Genomic DNA, 24,703 nt, shown 5'->3' with positions numbered 1-24,703 from the left:
GCACTATGTATTCATTTTTTGACTAATTGACACTTACCTTTCCGTTCAACTCACTTTCATTGTGTAACATTACTTTGAAACAATAATTTAAAATGTTATTTAAATATTTTTAGAGGTTATTTTCTCAGAATGACGTATAATGTGTCATGTAAATTTGAAATTTCAGCAAATTGATCCAAAAAAATCATTGTTTATAAAAAGTTATTTGATATTAATAGTTCCTAAAAATTCATAGCTAATCAAAAATAACAAATTTTTTGCTTATTTTTTTTTCTCATATACATTTAATACATTTATAACCATGATGATCTACTTTTCAACAAAATAACTCCTTATTGAAGTTTGGTGCACTTATTAGACACTAGTTTTGGAAATTCCATATGTGTCAGTTAATTTTCTCTGGATTTCTCTCTTTTAAATTAATTTTAATATTTTATACTTTTTATCAATCTCAAGTTCAACTAACTTTCTTTTTGAAGCCATTTTATGTAAAACTATAACACAAAGAGGAACAAGCTGGGCTCTCATAGTTCTAAAAGGCAGTTGGAAATGAAAATGTCCTATTTCTTAATCCCTTGCACCAGAAATACTTGCAACGCAAGTAACTTTTACACAGCACAATTCCAGTTTTGCCACAAAATATTGCAACTGGAAAAACATACTTTGTATTTTTCTACTTGAGCAGAGAGTACAAAAGGTAATCTCAAATAGAACAACAAAACAAGTTTTGAGAATAAAAGTGGCATCAAAAATATTCTTGGAAAGCTATAAAAAAATAATAATTAAATAAAATAACTTGCTAAATTAAGTTTTAAAAAATAAACCAAGTGGTCAACTTACAAAGGGTTTTTTACAATACTCCAAACCAAATTTGGGGTACATTAGTGGTCAAGATAGACAGGTGGTCAAGATAGAAAGGTGGTCAAGTTACAGAGGTTTTCCTTCATTATACAAGATAGGACTAATTCCGTTCCTGACAAAAGCGATCAACATAGACAGGTGGTCAACTTACAAAGGTGGTCAACTTTACAGGTTTTACTGTAACTTCTTTTTTCTAGTAGTCATTGTGTATAATTTCCTCACTCCCTTCTTCGCTTGAAAACACTCTTTATACATACTAAAAAGCTTAACTTTTTATTGCAAACCACTGTATCAAATGAATGTTCAGATAAATTTAGAACAAACATTGATGTTTTTTTATTGAGTAAAGAATTTTTTTTGGAAGTTATTTCCAAATATATATGAGTCATTCTCCAGAAAACGTAACTTTTGAATGCAAATATTGTTCAATTTTGAAACCTTTTGTTTTCTTTTTTTTTTAATTCATACATGCAAGACGTGTGACAGAAAAGTTACACTTTTTGGAGAATGACCTATATATATATATGTACAGTGAAGCACAATTTTTACATTACTCTTTTCTACATTTTTATCAATTATACGTTTTTTTAAATTGGTCCCTGCATAGTCTAATACACAGTATTATATGTGTTTTCATTTGTACGCTTTTTTCATGCAGTCCCTTTAAAAATGTATATACGGTGTTTCACTGTGTGTATATATATATATATATATGTATTGTGTGTATGTATGTTACTAAATAATCTGTCAAGCGTTTAGTTTTATAAAACAGTTAAAGAAAACAAAAAGACACAAAATATACTATTTTAATCAGTTTAAAAATCCTACTTTGATGCATTATCTTCCTCTATGATGCTTAAAAGCAAAATATAATATGAACAATCCTTACATAATAAAACATTATTTGTACTATATAGTCTTATGCGTTTTTTCTTGTCTGTCCATCCAGTAGTCCAGCCTGCTATGAAACTTTAAAACTTGATAGTGAGCAAGGTTATATATTTGAGAAAAAATATTTTCTTATTGGCACATTACTGTGCTGACCCATTGTAGGTTACTGACACTTACAAATCCTTCATTGTAATTGTTATCTACATGAAAGTGTAATATTATCAATAAGTTTTTCTTGGAAATATGATTTTCCTGCTTTTTTATTTTTGTTCATAACACTGCCCAGGCTTATTTACATGTGCCTTCCACAGGGGCGCATGTGAACAATTGAAGACATTTTTAGAAAGTAACATTAGGTAAAGAAATAAATATATATTTTTTAAATCTCAAAAAAGTCCATGACACAATGAAAAGACTAATCAATCTTTAAATCATTTTTGCTCTGAGAAATTTATAGTATTTTGTCAAATTAATTAAATGAAAGAAATAATGTTCACATGTGCCTCCCTTTACCCTACATATGTAGAAAATTAAATTCATAAACCAAAAGCAGATTTTCAAACGTGTGAAGAAAAATAGATTTTGTGCCAAAACTGCAGCGCCAAAACGGGTTTTGTGCCAAAAAGGCCATCCTTAACCTTAAAAAAAGGCGCACCGAAAAAAAGTGGGTCAAAAAATTTTTAATGCTCAGAAACGCTGCACTTTAAAACGATGATGAACTCATTCATTGTATGTCAGAGTAGAAAATGCCCATTAAAAAGATAGGATTATCGGTATATACTTGTGTATATGGTGGCTCTATTGCCCAACTAATTAATTTTTTTTTTAAAGTAGGGCCGTAACCAGAAAATAATTTCGTGGAGGGTTTAAAAACTTTCATGCGGAGCTTTTCGTTATTTGTGCTAATGTTCAAGTCGTCGGGTTATCTATTATGAAAGCTTTTTATGCAATTAATATGCATATGAAGGATATTTGAGTTTTGGAACAATATTTTTTCTAAATTTTTAAGTATACACGATCATTTAAATGTCAGACCGAACTTTTGGGGGAAGTAAGGGGGTTAAACCCTAAGACCCCCCCCCCCCACTTGTATACGACCTTAAAAAAAAAGGAATCCAGCGGTTAAATCGATTTTTTTGCAAATTGATTTTATACAAAAAGGAAAATTAAGATTTATCATGTTTATAGTCTAGAATTTAACAATAAATCATGTTTCTGTATGAAACCAGTTTGTTTTAGCAATTTTTAAAATATGGTTCGTTTTTGAAAATTTATGCTTTTCTACTTTTACATCTAAGTCACTTGTGACGATTTTCTAACAACATTTGTCTTTGTGGTTCTTTTTAGGAATTTATTTGCGAGAATGTCTGCTTCAGACTGGTTGTACTTTACGGATACATTTTCATAACTTTTTTTTTTTTGATGGCGTTATAAATTATGATAACCTGAGGAAAAAGTTCAGTTTCCTATTTGAATCTCATCCCACTGTTTAATTGGTTTAGTGTCTGGCATGCTGCAAAAAGTGAAGCAACCCTCCAAAATCCTTTGCTTTAACTATCTGGTCAATCCTAGTACACTGCCATGGGCAAGTAAATGGCAGTATCTGCAGAAATGAATTTTTGAGATAATTGAAGAAATTCATTTTGAATTCAGTACTAACAATAGGGAAATGTTAGAATTAGACTTTTTTTCCACCAGAAACCAAATGAGCGGATCTTGTGCAATGAAGCTGATGCACAATAAATGACAAAAAAAAAAAAAAAAAAAAGAAAAATTGACTGTTTCTGCCTTTTACCTGCTTGCAGCAGTATAGTACTTTCTGTGCATGAAGCATACCCCTCTCCAAAGGTTAATTCATGCTGTACTAGTGCTTAGTAAGATACATAATATTCAATTTTTTGAACTGGAGCTATAATTAACACAAAGATTTAGATATGCAACATACTAACAAATCTGGGACTAGCAATAAATATTCAGATAGGTCACATCTGTATTGAAGTTGACATTGATAAAAGTGTCACTCTGTTTGTGTGTGTTATTCTGTGTATACATTCGTATCATTTTTATTATTTTGCCATGTTGCATTTGTTGTCAATGTCTCCAGACTTACATATCGCTTACACTTAGGTATATTTGATGTATTTACTATTATACATTTTTTTAGCTGTACATCAAGCTAGTGAATCTTCAGATACAGGTACTGACTATGACTATTCTCCTGATGATGATTGGAGGAAGGTAAAATAGTTTTCATTTCTAAATTTAGTAATAAGAGCAGTGGCTTTTTAATGTATGATATTTCTTTAATCTTAAGATACAACTTTAGTGAGCCTGACCTGGGAACCATATGTATAGGTTGCAATCCCAAGAGCATATTGAGGCTTTTTTTTTTGGCAGGAAAGTATTTGCCCTCATGCCCTTATTATCGAGATATAAGGTCTTAGTCTGCCGGAGTTTTAAGAAAAGCACCAAATTTAAAGCCATTGCCATCCAAGCTCCATCTCCAAATTCAACTCCATCTGTGCAATATAGCTCAATTTCTTTCTGGTTAGATCCAGTTTAGAGAACCCTGGCTGTTATACTCCATCTATTTCTTTGTTAGTTGCTGCAAAACTCTAGTTCAACTTGAGAAAAATTTCTGTAGCATCTCCTCCGAGCTGTCCTCAGTGCATGCCAGCTGCAAACTAAATACTATTACAGTTTATGTGACCTTTTACTCAGTTTCGTATAACACATTCTTAGTGCCGTCTTAGTGACTTATTTAGCTGGATACAGACATAATATACTCAAAAATAAATAAATAAATAAAAATAAATAAATAAATAAAAATAAATAAATAAATAAAATAAAATATAAAATAAAAAAATGAAGTTTAATCTAACCCCATTGGAAATTCTTGCTGTAATTCATTTCTTTTTTTCCTGTGATTCTCAAATGTCTTTCTGTAAAGTTTTTCATTTATGAATATGTTTGTTATGTTGAAGTTAATTTCTTTTTTGTAGGTTTGTTTTTATTTAAACTGTTATAAAATTCATATCCAGCTTTTTTCTTCATTTTGTTTCCTACTCTGAAATATATATATATATATATATATATATATATATATATATATATATATATATATATTTTTTTTTTTCCATGCAGACAATTCAAGTGGGTTCAGATTTTCAAGCTGTAATTCCCGAAGGTCTTTCAAAATATGATGATGCACCAGGTGTGTATATTAATTTTTATTCATAAAATGTGATGTGTACACACTGATGCACAAAACTTAGGAATGGTTCTGTTTGCACCACTTTATTGGAAATCCTATATTGGATGTAAAAGGTACACTACTTGATTGTTGTAATGAGATATTTCAAAGCAGGACACTCTTAAGAAATTTGAGCCCTGAAAGAACTTAAGTTTATATGTCTACCATTATGCACTATGGCTTGTACTTGTTTTGATCATTCTTCAGTGCTATCAATCATTTATGTTATCAAGAACATGCAGTTCAAATCTCAATGCATTTCCATACTGAAATGATTATTTTTTGCAGTCATTGTTTTTGGTACTTTCATCAATTTTAGAACCAATTGTTAGATTCTGAGATGACAATGTTTTGTTTAGAATTTTGTAGTGGATTCTGTAAGGGAAAAAAAAGAAAGAAAAAATCATGAATTAATTCCTTACAAGTAGGAACAATTTGATTAGAGAAAATGACATTTTGTGAATGACATTTTTTAAGGAAACTTGCAATTTCATAGTTAGTTTTCAAGACATTTATTCAATAAGATAACATGCTTTTTTTATAGTAAGAGATAAAAATCAGTGTTATTAAATCGCAAAAATTACTAACTGCTGCTTAAGGTTGCAGTGTTGCGACGCCAGAGGGGAACCTGAATAAACAGGAAAAATACAGGAAATTAAAAAATCAACAGAAAAACAGAGAAAATCCTGGGGAATTATTTCTTTAGTTTAAATTGCAAAAATCCTTGTCCAAATATATAAACTACCAATGAAAAAAAGTTTTTTTTGAATCATAACTAAAATAAATTTGCAAAATGGTAATTTTACTTTTTTTTTTTAAATGTAAATGTGGAAATGCCTTTCATAATAGCAAAAAATATTCATTGTTCCAATTGACATGCATCTTGAATTTTATTCTAATTTGACTTAAAAAACATGAAATTAGTAATTAATATTCATTTATTCATTGTCCTGCATATTTTTTGCATTTTTTATCTCTTATGGTCCAAGTAATGAATGGTAAAGAGCAGTCTTATTTTTCTCTTTTTTTAAATAAATAGTTAAATAAATTCAATCACCATGTTATTATTTCAGTGATAATCAGGCATGAAAGCTATCTGCATTGTAGATGAAATCTACTTTCTTAAAGCTTTTCTGGTTGTTTTTTAGATCGATCTAAATCTGTTGAGAAATCGTGACCAAAGATGTAGAGGGGTGGGGAATAACTTTTAACAGATTTATTGCAGTTTAAAAGAAGTTTTATCCTTTCAAACTCATATAAGTGAAAAATGAATTTGGAAACAAGCCAACATGGAACACCCGTGTGCCCGAAAATGGCTCGCTAACTTTAAGATTCCAATCCTTTTACATCCTGAAAGTATTTCTATTGTTCTGAAAGTTAAAAGCTATTTTTGCTGTTGGTACCTTTAATCTGTTCAATTTATTTTTCATTCCAAGAATTTTTCTTTTATTTTTGTTAACATTACATCATTGGTAGTTTTTAATTTGTCTCAATTTATTTATTATTTGTTATTTTGCCCGTAAAAGTATTTTTAATGTACTCGTATCTAACTCTACTTGTTCTTATTGCAACAATTTTCAATCCACGTGGAGTTAAGTTTTTTTTTCTTTTTTTTTTTCAAACTGGCACTTTCATTCCTGTATAATGAATTCTTTATCTCTCATTATTTTTATTTATTTGTTTTTTCAAACTGTGATGAAACTATTAGGATATTAATGTTTTTCTTTTCAAATATCAGGGTTTACTTGTTTGTAATGTTACATATTCATGCCAGGAAAACACTGGAAACTTTTTCCCCACAATTAGTGAAAACCCTGGATTAAAAGGTCAAAACTTATTCTGTATTTAAAAAGAAGTTTCTTTTATGTCCAAGACTCATACATAATAATTTATGTATTTTAATGATGTTGATTTTTTTTTTCATTTTTTTTCTGCATATAGGTAAACATTCTTCTTATTTATGCTTCCTACTGCTGGTTACCCTTAAAAATCTTAGAAATAATATTGTTTATCCTGCAATCTCGGGCTACATTTAAAGAAAAATTATGAAGAACTTATGGAATTAAAACAGCAAAAAACAAAAGAAATAACGTACTGGTATGTTTAGCTCATAGGTACCCTAGCCTCTGAATAAAGTCCATACACAGTGGTGGAAAGGTTTTATGTCCTGTTCAAGATTGCAGAGCATTCAATTTGGGCATTGTTTCATATTCTCTAATTTGGAAAAGGTGGTTGGCCAAAACTTGTATTGACATCTTTGAGTAGAGGCAGTGGTTAAGGGGATGAAACACACATTATAAGCTATAATCCTAAGAGAAGAGAGAACATGACAGTCCGTTTACTGCCCTTGCTAGTATGGAAAGACAAGTGCCCGTTTCAAATTTAAGTGCATGTTTCATTCTGCTGAGTTTTTTACCAGGCATTTTTGGATTTTTTATCTGTTCTAAGTTGGGATGGCAAAAGAAGCAACCTTCTCCCATTAAACAGCATGTTTCATTATGAAACTATTTAGCCATACACATACGAAATACAGACTGTGAGCTTCAATGCTGAAGATGAGAAGTTCTCTCTCCTCTTTGCATTATAGCTCACTGAATGCACCCTCTCAGAAGTCAATTTGCAAAGCTAAAATGTTGAGAAAAGGAAAAATGAGGGGGAGGGAGAGGTACTCAAGTACACACATTAGAGGTTATACTTTTTAACACATTATGGACCAATTTAAATAATCCTTACTTATACCTGTTCCGGGACTTTTAAATATCATTCCTTGCTGATGCTTCATTGTGGTGTCTTATGATTTTTTGAGAAAAAAAAATTCATAATAGGGAAATTGTTTTGATTATAAATTATTGTTCTGTATATTTTTATATAGCATATGAAAATGAAGATCGCTTACTTTGGGATCCTACAGTATTGCCAGACCAAGAAGGTATGCATTTATTTCTCATCTTTTTCTCATTATCTCAGGCTAGTTTGGAAATTAGGAAAAAATATTACTTCAGTGAGGTTGTGGGCACTTGGAATAGCTTACCAGAAAAGGCTGTAATAAGTAAGGGGGTAGCTTTAAGAAAGCCATGTATCTTCATTGAGGATTATTAAACTGATTAGGGCCAGCCTAGTTGGGTCCAGAGCCTGTTGCTGGTTGTCACATTTGTATTTTATTTTTTTATTTTTTGGTGCAAAAAAAAATTTAAATGTTTGATTAAAATATTGATTAGTTTTTATTTTCAGTTGAAGATTACCTCAGACAGTGTAGGTTGCCTAAACCGGGAAGTGGAGTTAATACTTTACCAACTGGAAAGCATGTTAAAGATGATGAGCAGGTATTTTTGCAAAATTATTTTTATAATTTTATGTGGGATAAAGGTTGGCTTTGTTGTGCATGAATTAAAATGATTTTATGTCTCTTGAGCAATTCTCTTCCCTCTTGAAAGAAACCAGAGTGAAAAATAATTTTGTGATCCATTCAAAAAAGTATCTTTTTTTTTTCATTTTGTTTCCTGACTTTTTTCCTCTGTGATATCATGTCATTTTTGACCATCTTGAATGTCGACCTCTCATCCAAACAGTGACGCAACCACAGGGGGGCTCACTTCCACCCCAGAATGCTGAGTTGAATGTTTTTCAGATATATTCCTCATTAAATTAAAAACCAAAAATTTGTAAATAAGGAAATAATAAATAATGTTGGGAAAGAAATCTTAATTTTTTTTAAAAATGAGACTTTAAATTGAAAATGTTCTATAGTTAAAGATTTTTTGTCTGCTGATTACGCCCCATCTTTCTTATTACTTGCATTTTCCCCCAACTTTTTCTCTTTTTCCTTGTCCATCTGAAAATAAGATACTTTTTAAAATGCCTTGCCTCTAAAGCAAAACCCTTGCAAAACTCCCCAGCAAAAATCATAACAGAGCTTATCAAATCTCGTTTCCAGGGAAAATAATTTAAGGTTGTTTTTCGAGCTCCAATTTTAAAAATTGCCAATCTCCTTACTTTACCAAATATGGTCAACAATCGCATCTTTAAGACTTCAATTTCAGAACTTTTCAGGCATGTTCTCCCCTTTATAACGGTTGCGTGCCCGAAGCAGCCAGTGCCTGTAGCGGACCAAGAAGAAACATAGCTCAAGCAGCCAAGGATATGTCAATGGTAGTTGAGGCAGCTAGGGATTGCAATACTGGACCAAAAATGCAATACTGGTATTCAGTATTTTTTAAACGTGACACCATAATACCTGTATTAGGAATTTCTCAAAAAATTATCAAAAGCATATTGTTTTGTCGCGATGTTACATAATTTTGTGCAAAAAGTGAATGAATGCATACTTTTGAACAAATGTAAAATAAAGGTTTGCCCTGCAGCCAAGTAGACACTAGCGGCTGGCCTCTTCATTTCCTTAGTAAGAATAGGGTCTGATATGTCTATCCCAAACGAAAAAAAAATCTATGTTTCTGTAAAACACAGAAAAATGTGGCTCCTATAATGTGTGATCTTAAATAGCTGCTGCACCCTGTATAATTGCTAAATTTAATCTCTTCAAGAATACAGTTAAACAGCAAGATAAGACAACACACCAATACCAGTCACAACATATTATCTATTTTGTTACACTAATAAAAAAGGTTTTTCTCAAAATTCAATACAGTTCAGGCAGATATTTAAAAATACATACAGATATCATAAAGTATTGCTGCAATTGATGGCTGGAGCAAATTATTCATATCGCAATTCCAATCATAATTACACTTTAGGAGGGTATTCTAGTCTAGAAGCTCAATTTTGAGGCGAATTTGTGGGCGTAGTAATAATAATAATAATAAAAAAAAGAACTGCAACTATTTTTTCCTACAATTTTTAATCAGTTTTTCATTGATACTTAAGGAAGTATAAACAAGTATAATAGTGGGGGAAATTCAAAATTGAAATCAGTAGAGGCCAGCAAAGTGCCAACTCAGAAAAAAAAAAGGTGTCTACTGGTTGACAAGATTCCAATCCTCCTGGTGATCTGAAAGATGAAATTAAGGTTGATTCTTATTAAACGAGGATGTAGAATTATCTGGACATAGCCGATTTGGAAAACAAAATTGCATAAATGGCGTCTTTTTGAGAAAAAAAGGTCATTTTTGGCTCTTTTTTTTTTCAACTTTGGTAATTTTTTAGAAGTAGTTTAAACACAAATACAGAAACCTCTACGTGTAGACAATTTTGGTAGTATTAAGAAAGTCTATGCCAAATTTCAAATAAATTGGTGCATTAGAATTTGAGATATCTTGTCAACCATATTGAAAATAGTAGTTTCGAGAAAAATGCGTTTAAAGTTTGCAGGCGCATTTTAGGCAGTCTGAGTGGTTTACTGGTATGCTATGCTTATATTTTTTTCAACAGCTATCCCTGCCTTTTGTTGTTTCTTCCTATCCCCCGAAAGATATATTTTTGGCAGATCTTTCAGCCATAAGAGCAGTTCTACCTTCTTTTGAAGCTTTGGGAAGCTCGTACCTCAGAGCATTTGTCACACTGTTGATCTCGTTTGCTGACTTTTTCTTTATCTTAAGAAAATTAACTATAACTCTGAAAATAATTCGAATTTCTGTAAATCCTCTTAGAGGCTTATTCTTAAAGGTCTAAATTTTGAAAATGTGAAAAGAAAAAAACATTTTTTTGAATTTCTAGACCAGAATACCCCCATAAATTAACTTTACCAAAGGGCAAGTGAATTATCAAGAAAAAAAAACATAGTGCATATAAACACATGAAAATGATTCATCTTACAATCGAGCGTGATGAAAATCTCATTTTGTAATCTTTCCTCTACTTTTATTCATTGATATTTTATTAATTCGTCCTCGACGTCAATCTAATTTCTTCCTCCAAACTGTACTTCTAAGTTACAACCAATGGACCAGGGGGTAATTAAAAATTTGAAAGTGTACTACCAAAAACGAATCTTGCAAAAAATGATTGCCTTTGTTGAAGAAAATCAACAATTTTCTAAGACATGTGTAGATTTAAGGTTATGCATTTCAGAACTGTTTAAAGCTTGGGAATCAGATGTCAAAGTCACAACAATTTCCAATTCATTTAGAAAAGTTGGATTTACGAATGAATTTTCATCAGGAGAATGAGAACAGGAGTCTAATGTGGATAGTGAGCCAGATATTGCAGAAATTTAGGAGTTTTTGTAAGAAGAATAGTTTTACAAATTATGTCAGTCTAGAAGATCTTTTAACAATTGATGATGGCTTGTCCACTACAGGTCACTTGACTGAAAAAGAAATTCTGGACTCGATTGTAATGAGTAAATGATGACAATGCTGAGGATCAAGAGCAAGATATGAAAAGAGACTACCCATTGAAGCCATCCACACATGAGATCAGAAAAGTTTTTGACACCATCCCCTCCCCCCTCCCCCTGTTGCGGATTGCAATACCAAGAAAATGTTCCAGAAGAGGTGTTTAAATCATTTCAGTCTGGTCAAGAATTTTACGAAAAATGTGTTTCAAAAATACGGCAAAAAATCAGACTATTTCCAATGTAAAACTTGTGTTGATCAAATTCAGGTTTGATTCTTTTATTCGATTTATGTAAAAATTTGCTACAATTCACAAATTTTACAACATGTGCAAGTAGCATTCCAGATTAAATTTAATTAGTTAATAAATTCACTTTTTTAGTTTTATTTCTTAATTCATTAATTATGTTAAATTTATAACTTCAAAAATACCCAATATTTTTCGTGGTAATATGCATTTAACTTAGGATTTAACTTAATGTACTACTTTCACACACACACACACACACACACACACACACATATATATATATATATATATATATATATATATATATATATATATATATATATATATATATATATATATATATATATATATATATATATATATATAGCATTTATTGGAAAATTACGCATAGAAATTTACTATCTTCTATGTAGGGAAATTTCTGTATAACAAACGTTTTCAAAGGTCCCTTGCAACTTCGTTATATGAAGACTCGACTAGTTGAACACTTACGTTGTTAAAATACACAATTCATTATAATCACCTTAATCACTGATTGCTACTTTTAGAATATCATGTAGCATTCAGGAAAATTGTCATCATCTTCAGTTTTTATTTTTTTAGGCTCTATTTTTATTACTACAGTGCGGGCATAACAAAGATGAAGCTTTAAGACGTCGCCGCATGCAATCTCTGCCACCGGCAGGTATTAGAAAATTTGTTGCTCAGACATGTTTTGTAATTCTTGTTCTGTATTATTCCTTACAATGAGCAATGCCATTAACCTTTATCTCTTTTCAATAAAGGTTGAACTCGATCATCCCATATTAATCCTAAAATACTTAGTTCAGCTGCTTTCATTTATTTTAAATTTTGTAGATTAAAGATGGAATGAGAATGGTTAATCCTGATAAGTTTATTTCTTTTCTTTCAAATGTGCATTGTTTTGATGTTCCTTAAACTTTTAAAATTTCTTTATTTGCACCCAAGGTTCAAGAAAACTTTGATATGTTCACTGAAAATTTGGAGTTTTAATAATTATTTTATAACGATGTATTTTAGTATTTTCCAATTTCATTTTCAATTTAAGATTTTGGTTTAAACTACATTTGAATAAAGACGAAGTGTCATGTAACAATGTATTTATGAATTTGTATTTAAATATAGACTTGTTTTGTAAAAAAGTATGATAGTTTATGCCACAACAGTTACAATCGCTGTTTTCTTTTTTTTTTTTTTTTTGGCAATTTTTATTTTGTGGTAAAATAAGTGTATATGGGCAATTCCTTGAAAAGTGGTCCTGAAACACCAAAATTTTTTTTTCGCATAATATAGAAACAAATCTTATTTTTTGACAAAGAAATATCTGTTCTTTTCAATTTCAACATCATTTTTGTGTTTGAAATATTTTTATTCAGATTTTAGCCTCATTTGATAACATTTAGCCAGAATAAAAAAAAAAGCATTGTTAGTGAAATAAATGAACAAGCCATTTTTTTACTAATTCATCATTTTTTTTTTTTTTTTTGAAAAACTATCAAATATCATAAGCACGCTTTACTATAATTATGAGTCAGATTTTTTGTAATAAATACTTTTGATAAGTTTTTAATGCCCCAAAATATGCAGGTCACTTTTTGTTGGTCACACACGTAACGCAAAAAGAACAAAAGTATTCCTCCAAGGTCAAATTGGGGGGCTAGAAGAAAAATATCTCTTGCCATAAATTAACTTGTTTTTTGAGAAAAAGCAAGAAAATTCTACAAACTATTTAAAACATACCAAATCTTTTTAACTGACTTCAAAAAAGGAGGTTATGATTTCGTCATGTGGCTTTTTTATGCATGTTTTCGGATTATTCCAAGACTCCTGGACCGATTTGAAAAATTCTTTTTTTTTGTTTGGAAGGGTATACTTCCCAGATAGTCCCATGGTAATTTGGTCTTTATCTGATAAGGAATCCCAGAGAAATCCAAGAAACTTTGAATTTCACACATTATGAATACATAATCCAGCTTACGTCAGCAAGCGGAATACATCACAGGTCACATAATTTTTCTGTGACCTGTGTATTTTCACAGCAAAGGTTATGCCTTTGTCTTGAACGATAATCCTCGTGGCATATGGATGATTAATTTTTGCCGCCTGTTAAATTTAATTTATAGGTGTTACTAATGTTTGACTATGTAGCAAAGCAGTAAATTAAATATATTTTGCTACTTTAACAATTGAATCATTACCTTTATATTATTGTAAACTAAAATAACTTCATTTAGTCACTAAATTTTTTTTTTAAATAAATATTTCAGTTTTTAAAAATATTTAGTGTTCAAGCCAAGGGGAATTGAATACAAAACACTCCTCCTCCATGATTTAATTTATATTCTTTAATAAAATGTTGTAACTTGTGTCTGATTTCTCAAGTTTGACCTGTGTTCTAGATTTGCTATTTCACAATGCTGCCAGTTTAATTTGAATTTCGGGTTATACTAATTAGCAGGCTTCAAAAAAAGGAGTTTCTGAACTCGTCGGATTTCTTTTTTCTTTGTACAATGTTCCATAAATACTTGATGACACCCGTACCCAGGGGCCTGCACAGGAGGGAGGGGGAGAAAGAAAACCTGTTGGCTCGGGCCTGAGAATGAAGGGGGCAAAATATTTTTAAAACGAGGGGTGAACAATATTGAAAGTAACCTGGAAAAGTCATTTGTGACAGGCCCCGAAATTTCTGTGCACGCCCCTGCCTGCACCAATTAAGAAAATTCTTTTCTTTTTTTTGTTTGTTTGAAACGGTATAATGCCCTGGCGGTCTAATGGTAATTGATGAAATTGAGGGAACTCTTTTGAACATCTTACTCAGATTTAAATCAATTTGTGCTTTATTAACTTTGTATATCGTCTCACTAAGTCAACTGGTTTTTATGATTTTTTTTTTGTTGAGTGTATAGGGGATGGACTAACTTTACTCTAAGGTTCCAAATCTTTGATTTACCCTATTTGTTCTTTAGACAAAAGTTATGGGTAAAAAACTATAAATTTCATGCAATTTCCCTCACAAACAATTAAATATAAAACCCATTGTTAAAAAAGATGCCATAAAACGAAGGTTTTTTTTTCTTTACCCATAGTGAAAGAAAGTACTAAAAAACATTATTATTAAGAGTAATCATAATAAAAATTTTGAATCAAGGATTCTCTGAAGCAAAAATAAAACTAATTCTATTGGAATTTTTTATCTTCATTTATAATGGGGACATTTGAAGAACCATGCGACTTTAATCATAAGTTAAATGACACGTATTATTGTGAAACATAAATTAAATTTACAATTTACAATTTTACAACTTGCAACTTAGCTTATTTGTAGTTTTGGAAACCGTAAACATTTAAATGGTTCTAACTAAATACTGAATGCAGTCTACTTTTCATCAAAAATGAGATGTATCGATTGTTGCATTTCTGCTAATGCTCGTTCATCGTTAGGTTTAGTTAAAACTTTAAAGGGTTCTAAATCAGATTGAGTTATTACATCAAGTTTGACTCTGCTGAGAGCTACGTATACTCGTCCTTTTGCAAAATTCTTTTTTTTAAATCTATGACAGCTTCATCGCGGGTTGTTTAATATGTATTGTTGTGAAATATAATTTACAATTTACAATGTTACAATTTTAAAATTTACAATTAAAATTTTACAATTTTCTAGTGAAAGAGATTTTTGTTGTTTTTTAGTGCATTTGCTTTCGGAAAGCAACCTTTGATAAAGTCAAACTAATGACTAAGACAAAATTTTTTTGTACATAGTTGCACATTTGGAAAAGCCTTTTTTCAGTCGTCGGAAGTCTCCGAGACGCTGTGGTCTATTTCTTTTTCTATTGTGCTCATCTTAGTTGTTTTCGCACTCATGTGCTTGACGTTTGCTTACTCAACATGGGCATAAGAAAGGCCTCAATGTCATGTACCACATACTCTATCCTATGAACTTATTTTATATTTACACCACTAAAAAGCAATAAATTTCTTTTAAATTAAAAAAAAACCCCTTCAAAAAAAAACACCAAGGAACTAAAAAGCAAAAAATAACCACTTACACACTATTTCCTACCCAAAACTAGAAATGAATTTCAGTACACAAAGCAACTAAACTAAACAAAAAATTATAAAATAAACACTGATTTTAATTTCCAATACGATGAATTATTTTAAATACCTGACTAATTATGTACGATCTCTTAATTTTTAATAAACTTTTGAAGTCAGGGCCTTCTATTAACTACTACCTAATGTAACTGAGTAAGTTTAGTTTTAAAGTCTAATATCGTGTTTAGTTAAATTAGTGTTTAATTCAGGATTCCATGGGTTGTCGGTTATGTTAGGTAGTAATTATAGGAGGCCCCATCTTCAAAAGGTTATTAAAAATTAAGAGATTGTATATAATTAGTTAGGTATTTGAAATAATTCATGGTATAGTAATTAAAATCAGTGTTTATTTTATAATTTGGTGTTTAGTTTAGTTGAGTTTTGTACAAAAAATTGTAAAATAAATTTCATTTCTAGTTTTAGGTAGGAAAAAGTATGTAAGTATAATCGATTATTTTTTGCTTTTTAGTTCCTTGGTGTTTTTTTTTTGAAGCCTTTTTTTTTAATTTAAAAGTATTTTACAAACCACGAAAGTATAGGTTAGAATTTCGTGATAGTTTATAAGTTTGACATTTACTGTTGGATTCATATGCAAATAAAAATTAATTTCATCTTCATTCTTTATTATGTGAAATTATCATATAAATTTAAGTATTTACTAGCTGCATTGCTCGGCGTTGCACGGTCTACCTCAAAAATAATAGTTGCTTCAAGTGGTTCATTTTCAACGATCAGACTTAAACAAAACAAAAAATAGCTTTAGGTTTCCCGTGAATGTGTAGAAAATAGCAATTTTATGCCTCAAAATTTAACTTTAGATGTCTTTGGCTTTTTTTAAAATTAAAAACAAAATGTTTATCATTGTTACTGATAGGCTTCACTATCTCGTTTTACGAATTTTTTGGAAACCCCCCTAAGGGGGTCAACCCCCAAAGGGGGCGAAAGTACCTCTGTGTGTATTCTCGAGCATCAAAGGACGAACCTCTTTGCCAAATTTGGCAAAGATCCCACCTAAACTGAACTTGAACACTGAAAACCCCCATGTGTTGAAGGGGGGGGGGGAGTCAAAGCACAGGGGGAAAGAATCCCCATGTGAGTTCCTGAGCACCAAAGATGCTTTGTGTGCAATTTGACAAAGATCCAACATAAACCGTGGATTTTTATTAGAAAATCCCCTTCAAATGTTGCATGCGGTCATACACATAACGCTAATAAATAATTTTTGTTACTATTGTATGAGCTTTAGAAAAAAAATTATTTGTGGAATATTGTGAGGCTCTGAGAAGTTGAGCTCAGACTCTGACAATTTTTACCTCTGTTTCGGTAAATAGGGAGTGGTAATTGGCGCTATGTTGAGTTGAGAAACTTTCTTGGTAGTTTTTCAAAATTATTTCTACTAAAATCCGAGCCAATAACAATTAAATATTGGGTAAAATGAGATGATTCCAAAAGTTTTCTTAATAAAGCTTCCATTCCATGTTCACATGACGTCTGTTTTGGATATTAACTATCACAGAGGGTACTGTAGCAGACAAAAATCTGATTTTCCTGACATCCATTAACTTATATTTTTTTCAAATCCAAGAGGGCAATAGAACCTGAAAATCAGGGAAAAGTTTTGGAATTTGATCAATCAAATGAAATTCGGAGAATTTTGAAAGAGTAACAAAAATTCAGGGGAAATTAATGAAAGAAAATATATCATTTTGCTTTTCAAAATTAAGTAACCTGTAGTTACCCTATACTGGGTTCTTGGTTATTGTGACATTGTGGGTAATAAATTGGCCAATCAATTAGCTAAGCAGGGTTCCAATATACCATTTGTGGGACCCGAGCCTGCCCTACAATGCAGTAAGGATTACTGCAAAGAACCTACTTATGGTTGAATCGTATGGTAGATGGCTTTAGTTTGACTCTCAAAGACAGGCCAAAGTTCTCAACCAGCAGCCTCCTTGGTTTAGATCCAGGGAACTACTTAATTCGAGTAGGAAAGAGATCAAAAAATCTGTTGGGTTACAAACTGAACACTGCTCTCTTAATAGGCATCTTAATCTGACGAGTTTAACTGACAATCCATCGTGTATAAAGGATGCCATATGGCAGATCAAAGCTCAATTCATGTACTGTGTAAATGTGACTACTACTCTGGACAAAGATTTGAACACTTAGGATACTGCTGATATTTGTTTCTGTTATTGGGCTCTACTAGTGGTCAAAGTGAGGTAGTACAATAGACCAGTGCTCTTGGTGCTCGTTTCAAGTGCCCCCCTTTTCACTTCATACTTCAACCTATAGTTGTGGCAAACCTAACATGGCAGTGTTGTAATGCTGTGATTAGGATCTGCATAGCCTTCACAGTGCTGCCGTGTTAGGTTTACCCCAACTAATTTCCTGTGGGTTAGCTGTTAAAGAAAAAAGTAAACTTATGGAGGTGTGGCTGCAAATTAGCTGCCTTTTCCCACTCAACATCAAAGTATTGAACCTTTATTTAATGCAGAATTCACTTACAAGGACTGCTTTTTTGCCTGTAGGGTTTCTTTTATTTAGCTTGAATTTTCCTTTCACGTTGTTCATGCTACATAAAATAAACAACTCTACATTCAAAGAAGGAGCAGTTTCTATTTGCACTCATTGTTTCAGCTAATTACTAACTTAGCACCTTTGCCTACTCTTCTCTCGCTAGCAATAGACATGTCTAAATTTCATTATTGTTTATACATCTTAAAATTAGAATTTTGAATTGGAAATTGTATATTTTGTCATATTGTGAGTAAATAATGTTCTTAAATAGATACTATGAGTTTATGGTCTGAAGATGAATGCAGGAGCTTTGAAACTGGTTTGAAATCTTATGGAAAAGATTTTCATTTAATTCAGATTAATAAAGTAAGTTAGTTTTTACTCAATTTTTTTGCATTCAAAATAGAAATTGAATGTAAGCTATGTACCAGGATATTACAAATTATATTTTTTATAAACTTCTATTAAAATACTTTTGGTTTGTCCTGAAGAAATGTATGTTTTCTTCAGTGTTTGCTTATTTTCTCTTTTTCAATAAAAAACAATCATGAACATTAAGGCTTGCTTTGTATTCTTATGTCTTATGACTCATTAAGTGCAATAAAAGAAATGTGAACTTAATATTCTGTCAAATTAATACTAAAACTTTTTTGTGGTCATTTTCAAGTTCTAAGACTTAGGCTGTATTTTGCATATTATTGTTTTCAATCTATATTTTTCATGTTTATTCTGATTTCTCAATTAGTAATTTATTTATTGGTTTTTTTTATCACCAATATGTTAGCAGCTGTCAGTTAGTACTCTTTCCCAGTCTTCTGATGTTCATTAATGCCACTTCAACAAAATCTGCTAAATTTAATGTATGTTACAAGAGAAACAGTATTACACGAAGCATTGTTTTGCACAACAACTACATATACTCTCACACATGTATATGTGTGTGATCAAGGCTTTATTTCTAATGTGCAGGAGCCCTATAGTCTTTGGAACTTATTTTATTGTGTAAATGGTCTGTAACTTATCTCATATGTAAAAACATTCACAAAAAACTGAATTGAAGAATGTGCAAACTAAGCCCTTTGTATTACAATAAACTGCAGTATTTCTTAATTTGTAGGAGAATTTCTAGTTTGTTAGCAGTCTTAACAAATAAAGTAGATGTTGTTGCGTCAGAAACTTGTTCCATTGAATTCTGGTGGCAAACAGTAGTGTTTGTTCTACAATGTTCCTGTGAACACATACTGAATAGTTTATATTATGAAAAATATTAAAAAACTTTTTCTGTAGTAAAAGTCCTTCATTTTTTAGAAAAATAAAAAATCTTAAGATATAAAGCTGTAATTTAAAGGTATTTATTTTAAACCTGTCTTACTCTTATTTTTAATTGTATATTCAGATATTTTTCTAAAGGCTTTTATTGCTACAGATTTTAAGCCACTTCAAATAGCATCTTTCTTAAATCATGTACTTAAGTAGTGAAAAAATTATTGAATTGGATTATAAATGTGCCTTAATTTGACAATGAAGTGCTGTACATATAAATAACATGTATGTAAATCTGCGTACCGAATAGTTTTTTTTAATTGTGTGTTACCATTGAAAGTTTTGATGTTGATAGTCATTTTGAAATACACAGTTGCACATTATAAGAGATTTGCATTTATTATGACTTTTTTTTTAAGTAAAACTCTTGACCACCAGAGTTTTTCTTTTTAGTTGCTATATTATGTAATTTATGTTTAAAAACTGGAGAGGAAAATAGTATTAGTGGGTATTTTTTCCTACTGCTTGTTTATAAAATTAATTTCTACTTCCTATAGTATGTGTATTTAAATTATTTCATTAAAATTCTGTAAATATATTTTTTTTTTTTTTTTGATTTCCAATGGCAATTCTGTAAATATTGGGTCAGTTATTTTATGTTCACTGTTTGCTTAAGATAGTTTGTAATAAAAAAAAAGTTAAGTCCTCCAGTTAAGTTGGCATAGTTATATGAATTATTTTAAAGTTGTATGGAATGTTTTTCCTTTCTTTTTCCCCATTGATTTTTCATTTTATGTTCAATGTATAGCAGGGTTTGAAATAGGGCTCAAATTTTAGGGGTAATGTACCTCTTTAACCCAGACTTTAGGGGAGATTTTCTAAATTTGAAGTGGGAATTTCACAAGTCTCATAATTATTTAGCACTAGTTAAACATTAGTTTTGCTATTGTATTTACATGTTTTTATTTTTATAATTTGATTGAATTAAGTATTTTAAATTATTATACATGATTTTTAACACAAAGTAACAATATAGTGTCCTAAGTGGGCCAAGTAAATGAAAGAAACAATTTAGTGAAAAAGTTAATAATAGGTCACATTATCAAAAAGACCCCTTAACCAAAGTACTGGGTATTTATAAAATAAGTATCTCTAATGAGAGCTGTCTGTAGCTTGAAGGGATAACCTGAATGAAACAAAAATGGGTTACTTACTAATCAAGAAAGGGGGAAAAGAGTGGAGTAATAATTAAAAAATATAGTTGCCAAAATCTCCGCCAGGTGGCACTTTTGAATGCCATAACATATAATGAATAATACACGAAGAAAGAATCAAAGCTTAAACCAAATGTCATACCTAATTTATGGAAAAATGTTACTCATAGATTACACTTTTTCATGGCAATGCTGATCAAGTTTAGGTTCCTTAGGTCTGTTGAGCTGGAGAACACAATCCAAACACTACGCAACATGCTCTACTACAGAATGTAATGCATCATGAGGGATATTTTGCACATGTTGTGTTATTTAGATTTAAGTATTCCTGAAGCCAAAAACCACTTAGTGCCAAATCAGGGGATCAAGAAGGGCACATCATATGAAAATAACGGCTTATTACCCTTGTTGTTGTTATTGTCTTGTGCCAGCTAGGCTGGCAATTTAGGGTGTGCTGCTTCACTTTTCCAACTGTACCATTATTTGGTGTGAACTTCGACTTCCACAGTACACACATGCCATAAGGACCTGTTTATAGAGTAGGCATCCATTCACAGCATGACAACGCATTGACAGAAAGAAAGGACAAGGACAGGAGAGAGAAAGTACATCTTTGCCGGAGCTGGGATTCGAAGTTGGGGCCTCCTCATCCCAGTCTGACTCCTCTGACCACTAAACAAGGCAGGCGGTGGCTTGTTACCCCATCACTAGTAAAATGTTGTCGCAACATCTTGTTCTGCTCTCTCGGTATAGGATTGGGCTGCATCTTCAGTAGAAACTCACAGACGGACGCTGTCTTCACTGCAGTTGAAGAACTACAAATGTTTTCAACATGTGTAGGTTTTATTGTCCAATGTCATCCATAACTCCTCAAAAGAGTAAGGACCAAGCAAAAATGACTTCTCTTTGATTTTGCTTAAGATCAAAAGTGTTTGAACTCACAGCACCATAGTTTGTAGACTACAGAGCCACCTGTTGGCGGTTGTAAGAACTGTTTTTTATTGCTCCATTCTTCTTCCTCCTTCTTGATTAGGAAATATGTCGTTTTTGTTTAAGCTTCAAGCAGCTTCAAATAGATACTTATTTCATAACCATCCAGTATACCCAGAGGCGAACTAATCAGTCAAGTCGAAAAGTATAGGAAAGACTACAGTAAAAGCTCTATATTTCAGAATGGAGTGAAACTGCGAATTCTGTTAACGCAAATTTTACGGCTAGTTGAGTAATTGAAAATGTGTCAAATATTGAATATAAGAAGGTTACAAGAAATGAAAAGTCGAAGTTTTAGTTCCTGTGTTCCAGAATCAAAGCAATTATCACAAATGCAAAAAATAACCTTTTACAAAAATCTCGATTTTTAAAACTACGCTTTTCGAGGCTCAAAATTGCAAAAACAAATATGTCTTAGCATGATTTTAAATGTTTATGGCTATAAAATCATTTATTAATTTATTTATACTTCTTTAAAATTACTATTTCCAAGTTAAGCGTTATTTTTAAAACGGCGCATTTAACGCGGCCTTTTTGTAGGAAGCTAGTGGAAATGTTGTTCCAGAATTGAAGCAACAATTGTCCAAAATCGTATTCCCAAATTCGAACTGTTTGCAAAAGGGGTTAAATCAAATTTGAATCTCAAATGATGCTTTACAAAGCTTGATATCACAAAATTGAAGAAATCCTATGCAAGAGAAGGAAAGCTGTACATTTCGGAGCTTTAAAGTTGTGCATTTAGTTTATTCATCTTTCTTTCAAAGTTTTGAATTCTAGCATTCAAGCTATTTTTAAACCGACTCGTTTTCACAGTGTGCAACTTTTCAAAATAATCAATTTCACTAGTTCAAACAAAAATATCCACTCCAGAAGAAGTAAATTGTAAAGAAATACTTTTTAAAAGTTTTTTCATAAAAAGATATGAGCCACATGAGATAAAAAAAGCACCATAGCATTAAAAAGCGTCAGGACTTGTTGCAAGAATAAATCACTGTAACTGGTATCTTTTATGCACATCTTGCAAGTTCTTTCTGATAATTGTGTCTTACTTTATGAGAAAAAACATGTACCTAAAGGACCTGACTCTGACTTAACAATGTAAATGGTCTGCCTTTACTGCACTATGTTGTCATAAATATCTAACCTTAACTCAACATTGCCAAATTCAAGTGTGATCAATTTCTTAGCAGTCTCGACAGCGATTGCTTAAGAATTTTTTTTTTTTTTTGGGGGGGGGGGGTGAGAAATTCTGCACCTCACTTTAAACTGCAGGAATTCTTTGTTTTGTGCATGTTTCCCGCAATCCCACGCCTTATTTCAAGCCCTGTATAGCAGTAGTACCCAACTTACAGCTTGCAGGCCACATGTGACCTGAGAAGCTGACCCATGTGGCCCGTTGTTTTGTTCAATGTGCAAATCTAAAACCATGAGCAGTCACAATGTCCTAAATTTGGAGTTGAATATTTAGAAACTGATTCAGGTAAAACAGATACAATAATAAAATAAGCATAAAGTAATGAAAGTAACAATTCTTGGTTTGTAATTTTCTTTCATTTCCCATGTTTTTCCACATTATTTCAAAACATGTTAAATATTTTGAAATTTTATGAGTGTTCTGGCCGGTGAGAGTAATTTCAATATATGGTGTGGTCATTGGGTGAAAAAATGTTTGACACTACTGCGTGTGTATAGCATAGTTGAATGCAGGGATCAAAGTGCTCTTTCAGTTTGCAAAAAAATATAATTAGTGTAGTCCTTTGATCCATGTGCAAGAAATCATTCAAAATACTTCAATTTTAAATCCAGTTTTTCCTTATTTATCAGCTGTTTCTTTCTTTTGTTCATTTATTTTACTTATTTATTTTTTAAAAAATAATATGTATTTTTCAAACAGTATCACCTTTTTGATGTCATGATCAACGTTTGGTTTCTGAAAAGACTAGTTTATTAAAGTTTTTCATCTTGTGTAAATTGCATAATAATGAATTAGAATCAAGTATGACAAATATAGACTAATTGCAAATTTTTTTTTTTGGCTCTTTTATTGGCAAACTATCATTTTGCAATAAGCTAGAAAGCTTTCGTATCTTTACAACCCTCACATGCAGAACCTGTAACCCTCACACGCAGAACCTGTTTGCTTTTAAATCCAAGGAATTAACTTTTGTACTGACTGTAATAAGACGACCACACTAGAGATAGTAAACAGCCTAAGGCTTCATGCTAAAAGGTAGAGTGAGGTGGAGAAAAGTAGAGATACTATAGTCTGTTCCTATTTAAGTTGGCACTGAATTGAAAGCTAGGCAAACTGAAATTCAGCTGTTGTCACGGAAACGAGGTTACTGTACATGGGCACGTGCCAGTCAGCAGTGCGACTTGCCAAATTCGGCGAGGGAAAAAAAATAATTTAAATTTCAAGATCCAAAATGTGTTTCGTTTGTCTTAAATATATTTCATCATTTTTATCACAAATGCAGGGCTGTGAATAGGATGTCATGTGGCAACAGCAGAGAGCTACTGGTCACCAAAGTGTACAAATAAATTTGAATAACTAAAAAATATCAGGGAAAGTAATTAATGGTAATAATTAATACAAGTACATATGTTATTAACTGAAATATTTTTAAAACAGTGTATTTGTGATAACAAATCTTACAAATAAGCCCCATAGGCGGCTGATGAATGAATTTTTTAAGTAAGAATCTGAGTTTTTTATGTAAAATTGGGCTGTATTTTTTTATTTCAACATTACTGATTAAAAAACCTTTAAAAATATGGAACATGGCAACAAAAATTGGGAATAATGGCCGCCGTAAACTTCCCTTTTCCAATTCAAAGCTCCCTTCGAATGAAATAACACTTTTTAATAACTTTTAAATAACTTTTTTAATTTTGTTTTAGTGAAATAAATGCAATCTACTCTGTAAAAAATAAATTTTCAATTGTTCATTAATTTTAAACTCTTAAAAGTGAGGGGCAAGACCCCTTTAGCCTTTTTGAGTATGTATGTATAAATTATTACTTCATTTTTTTCAGTAACATTTTATAAACGTAA

The 24,703-nt window shown here is 31.2% G+C and overlaps 1 protein-coding gene across 1 annotated transcript in view; it reads left to right on the top strand.

Moving 5' to 3' along the window:
- LOC129219403 (mesoderm induction early response protein 1-like) overlaps positions 1-24,703 on the top strand; it is an 88,756-nt gene that overhangs the window by 43,759 nt on the left and 20,294 nt on the right. The window contains exons 5-10 of the mRNA XM_054853792.1: positions 3,917-3,990; positions 4,897-4,966; positions 7,878-7,934; positions 8,237-8,328; positions 12,149-12,230; positions 18,453-18,547. Of these exons, the coding sequence (XP_054709767.1) occupies positions 3,917-3,990; positions 4,897-4,966; positions 7,878-7,934; positions 8,237-8,328; positions 12,149-12,230; positions 18,453-18,547 (470 nt within the window). The remainder of the gene's footprint in view (positions 1-3,916; positions 3,991-4,896; positions 4,967-7,877; positions 7,935-8,236; positions 8,329-12,148; positions 12,231-18,452; positions 18,548-24,703) is intronic.

Source organism: Uloborus diversus, chromosome 3 (assembly GCF_026930045.1).
Source record: "Uloborus diversus isolate 005 chromosome 3, Udiv.v.3.1, whole genome shotgun sequence".
Lineage (NCBI taxonomy): Eukaryota > Metazoa > Arthropoda > Arachnida > Araneae > Uloboridae > Uloborus > Uloborus diversus.
Note: the sequence above shows the minus strand (reverse complement) of the source record. Positions and strands in the feature narration are given on the sequence as shown.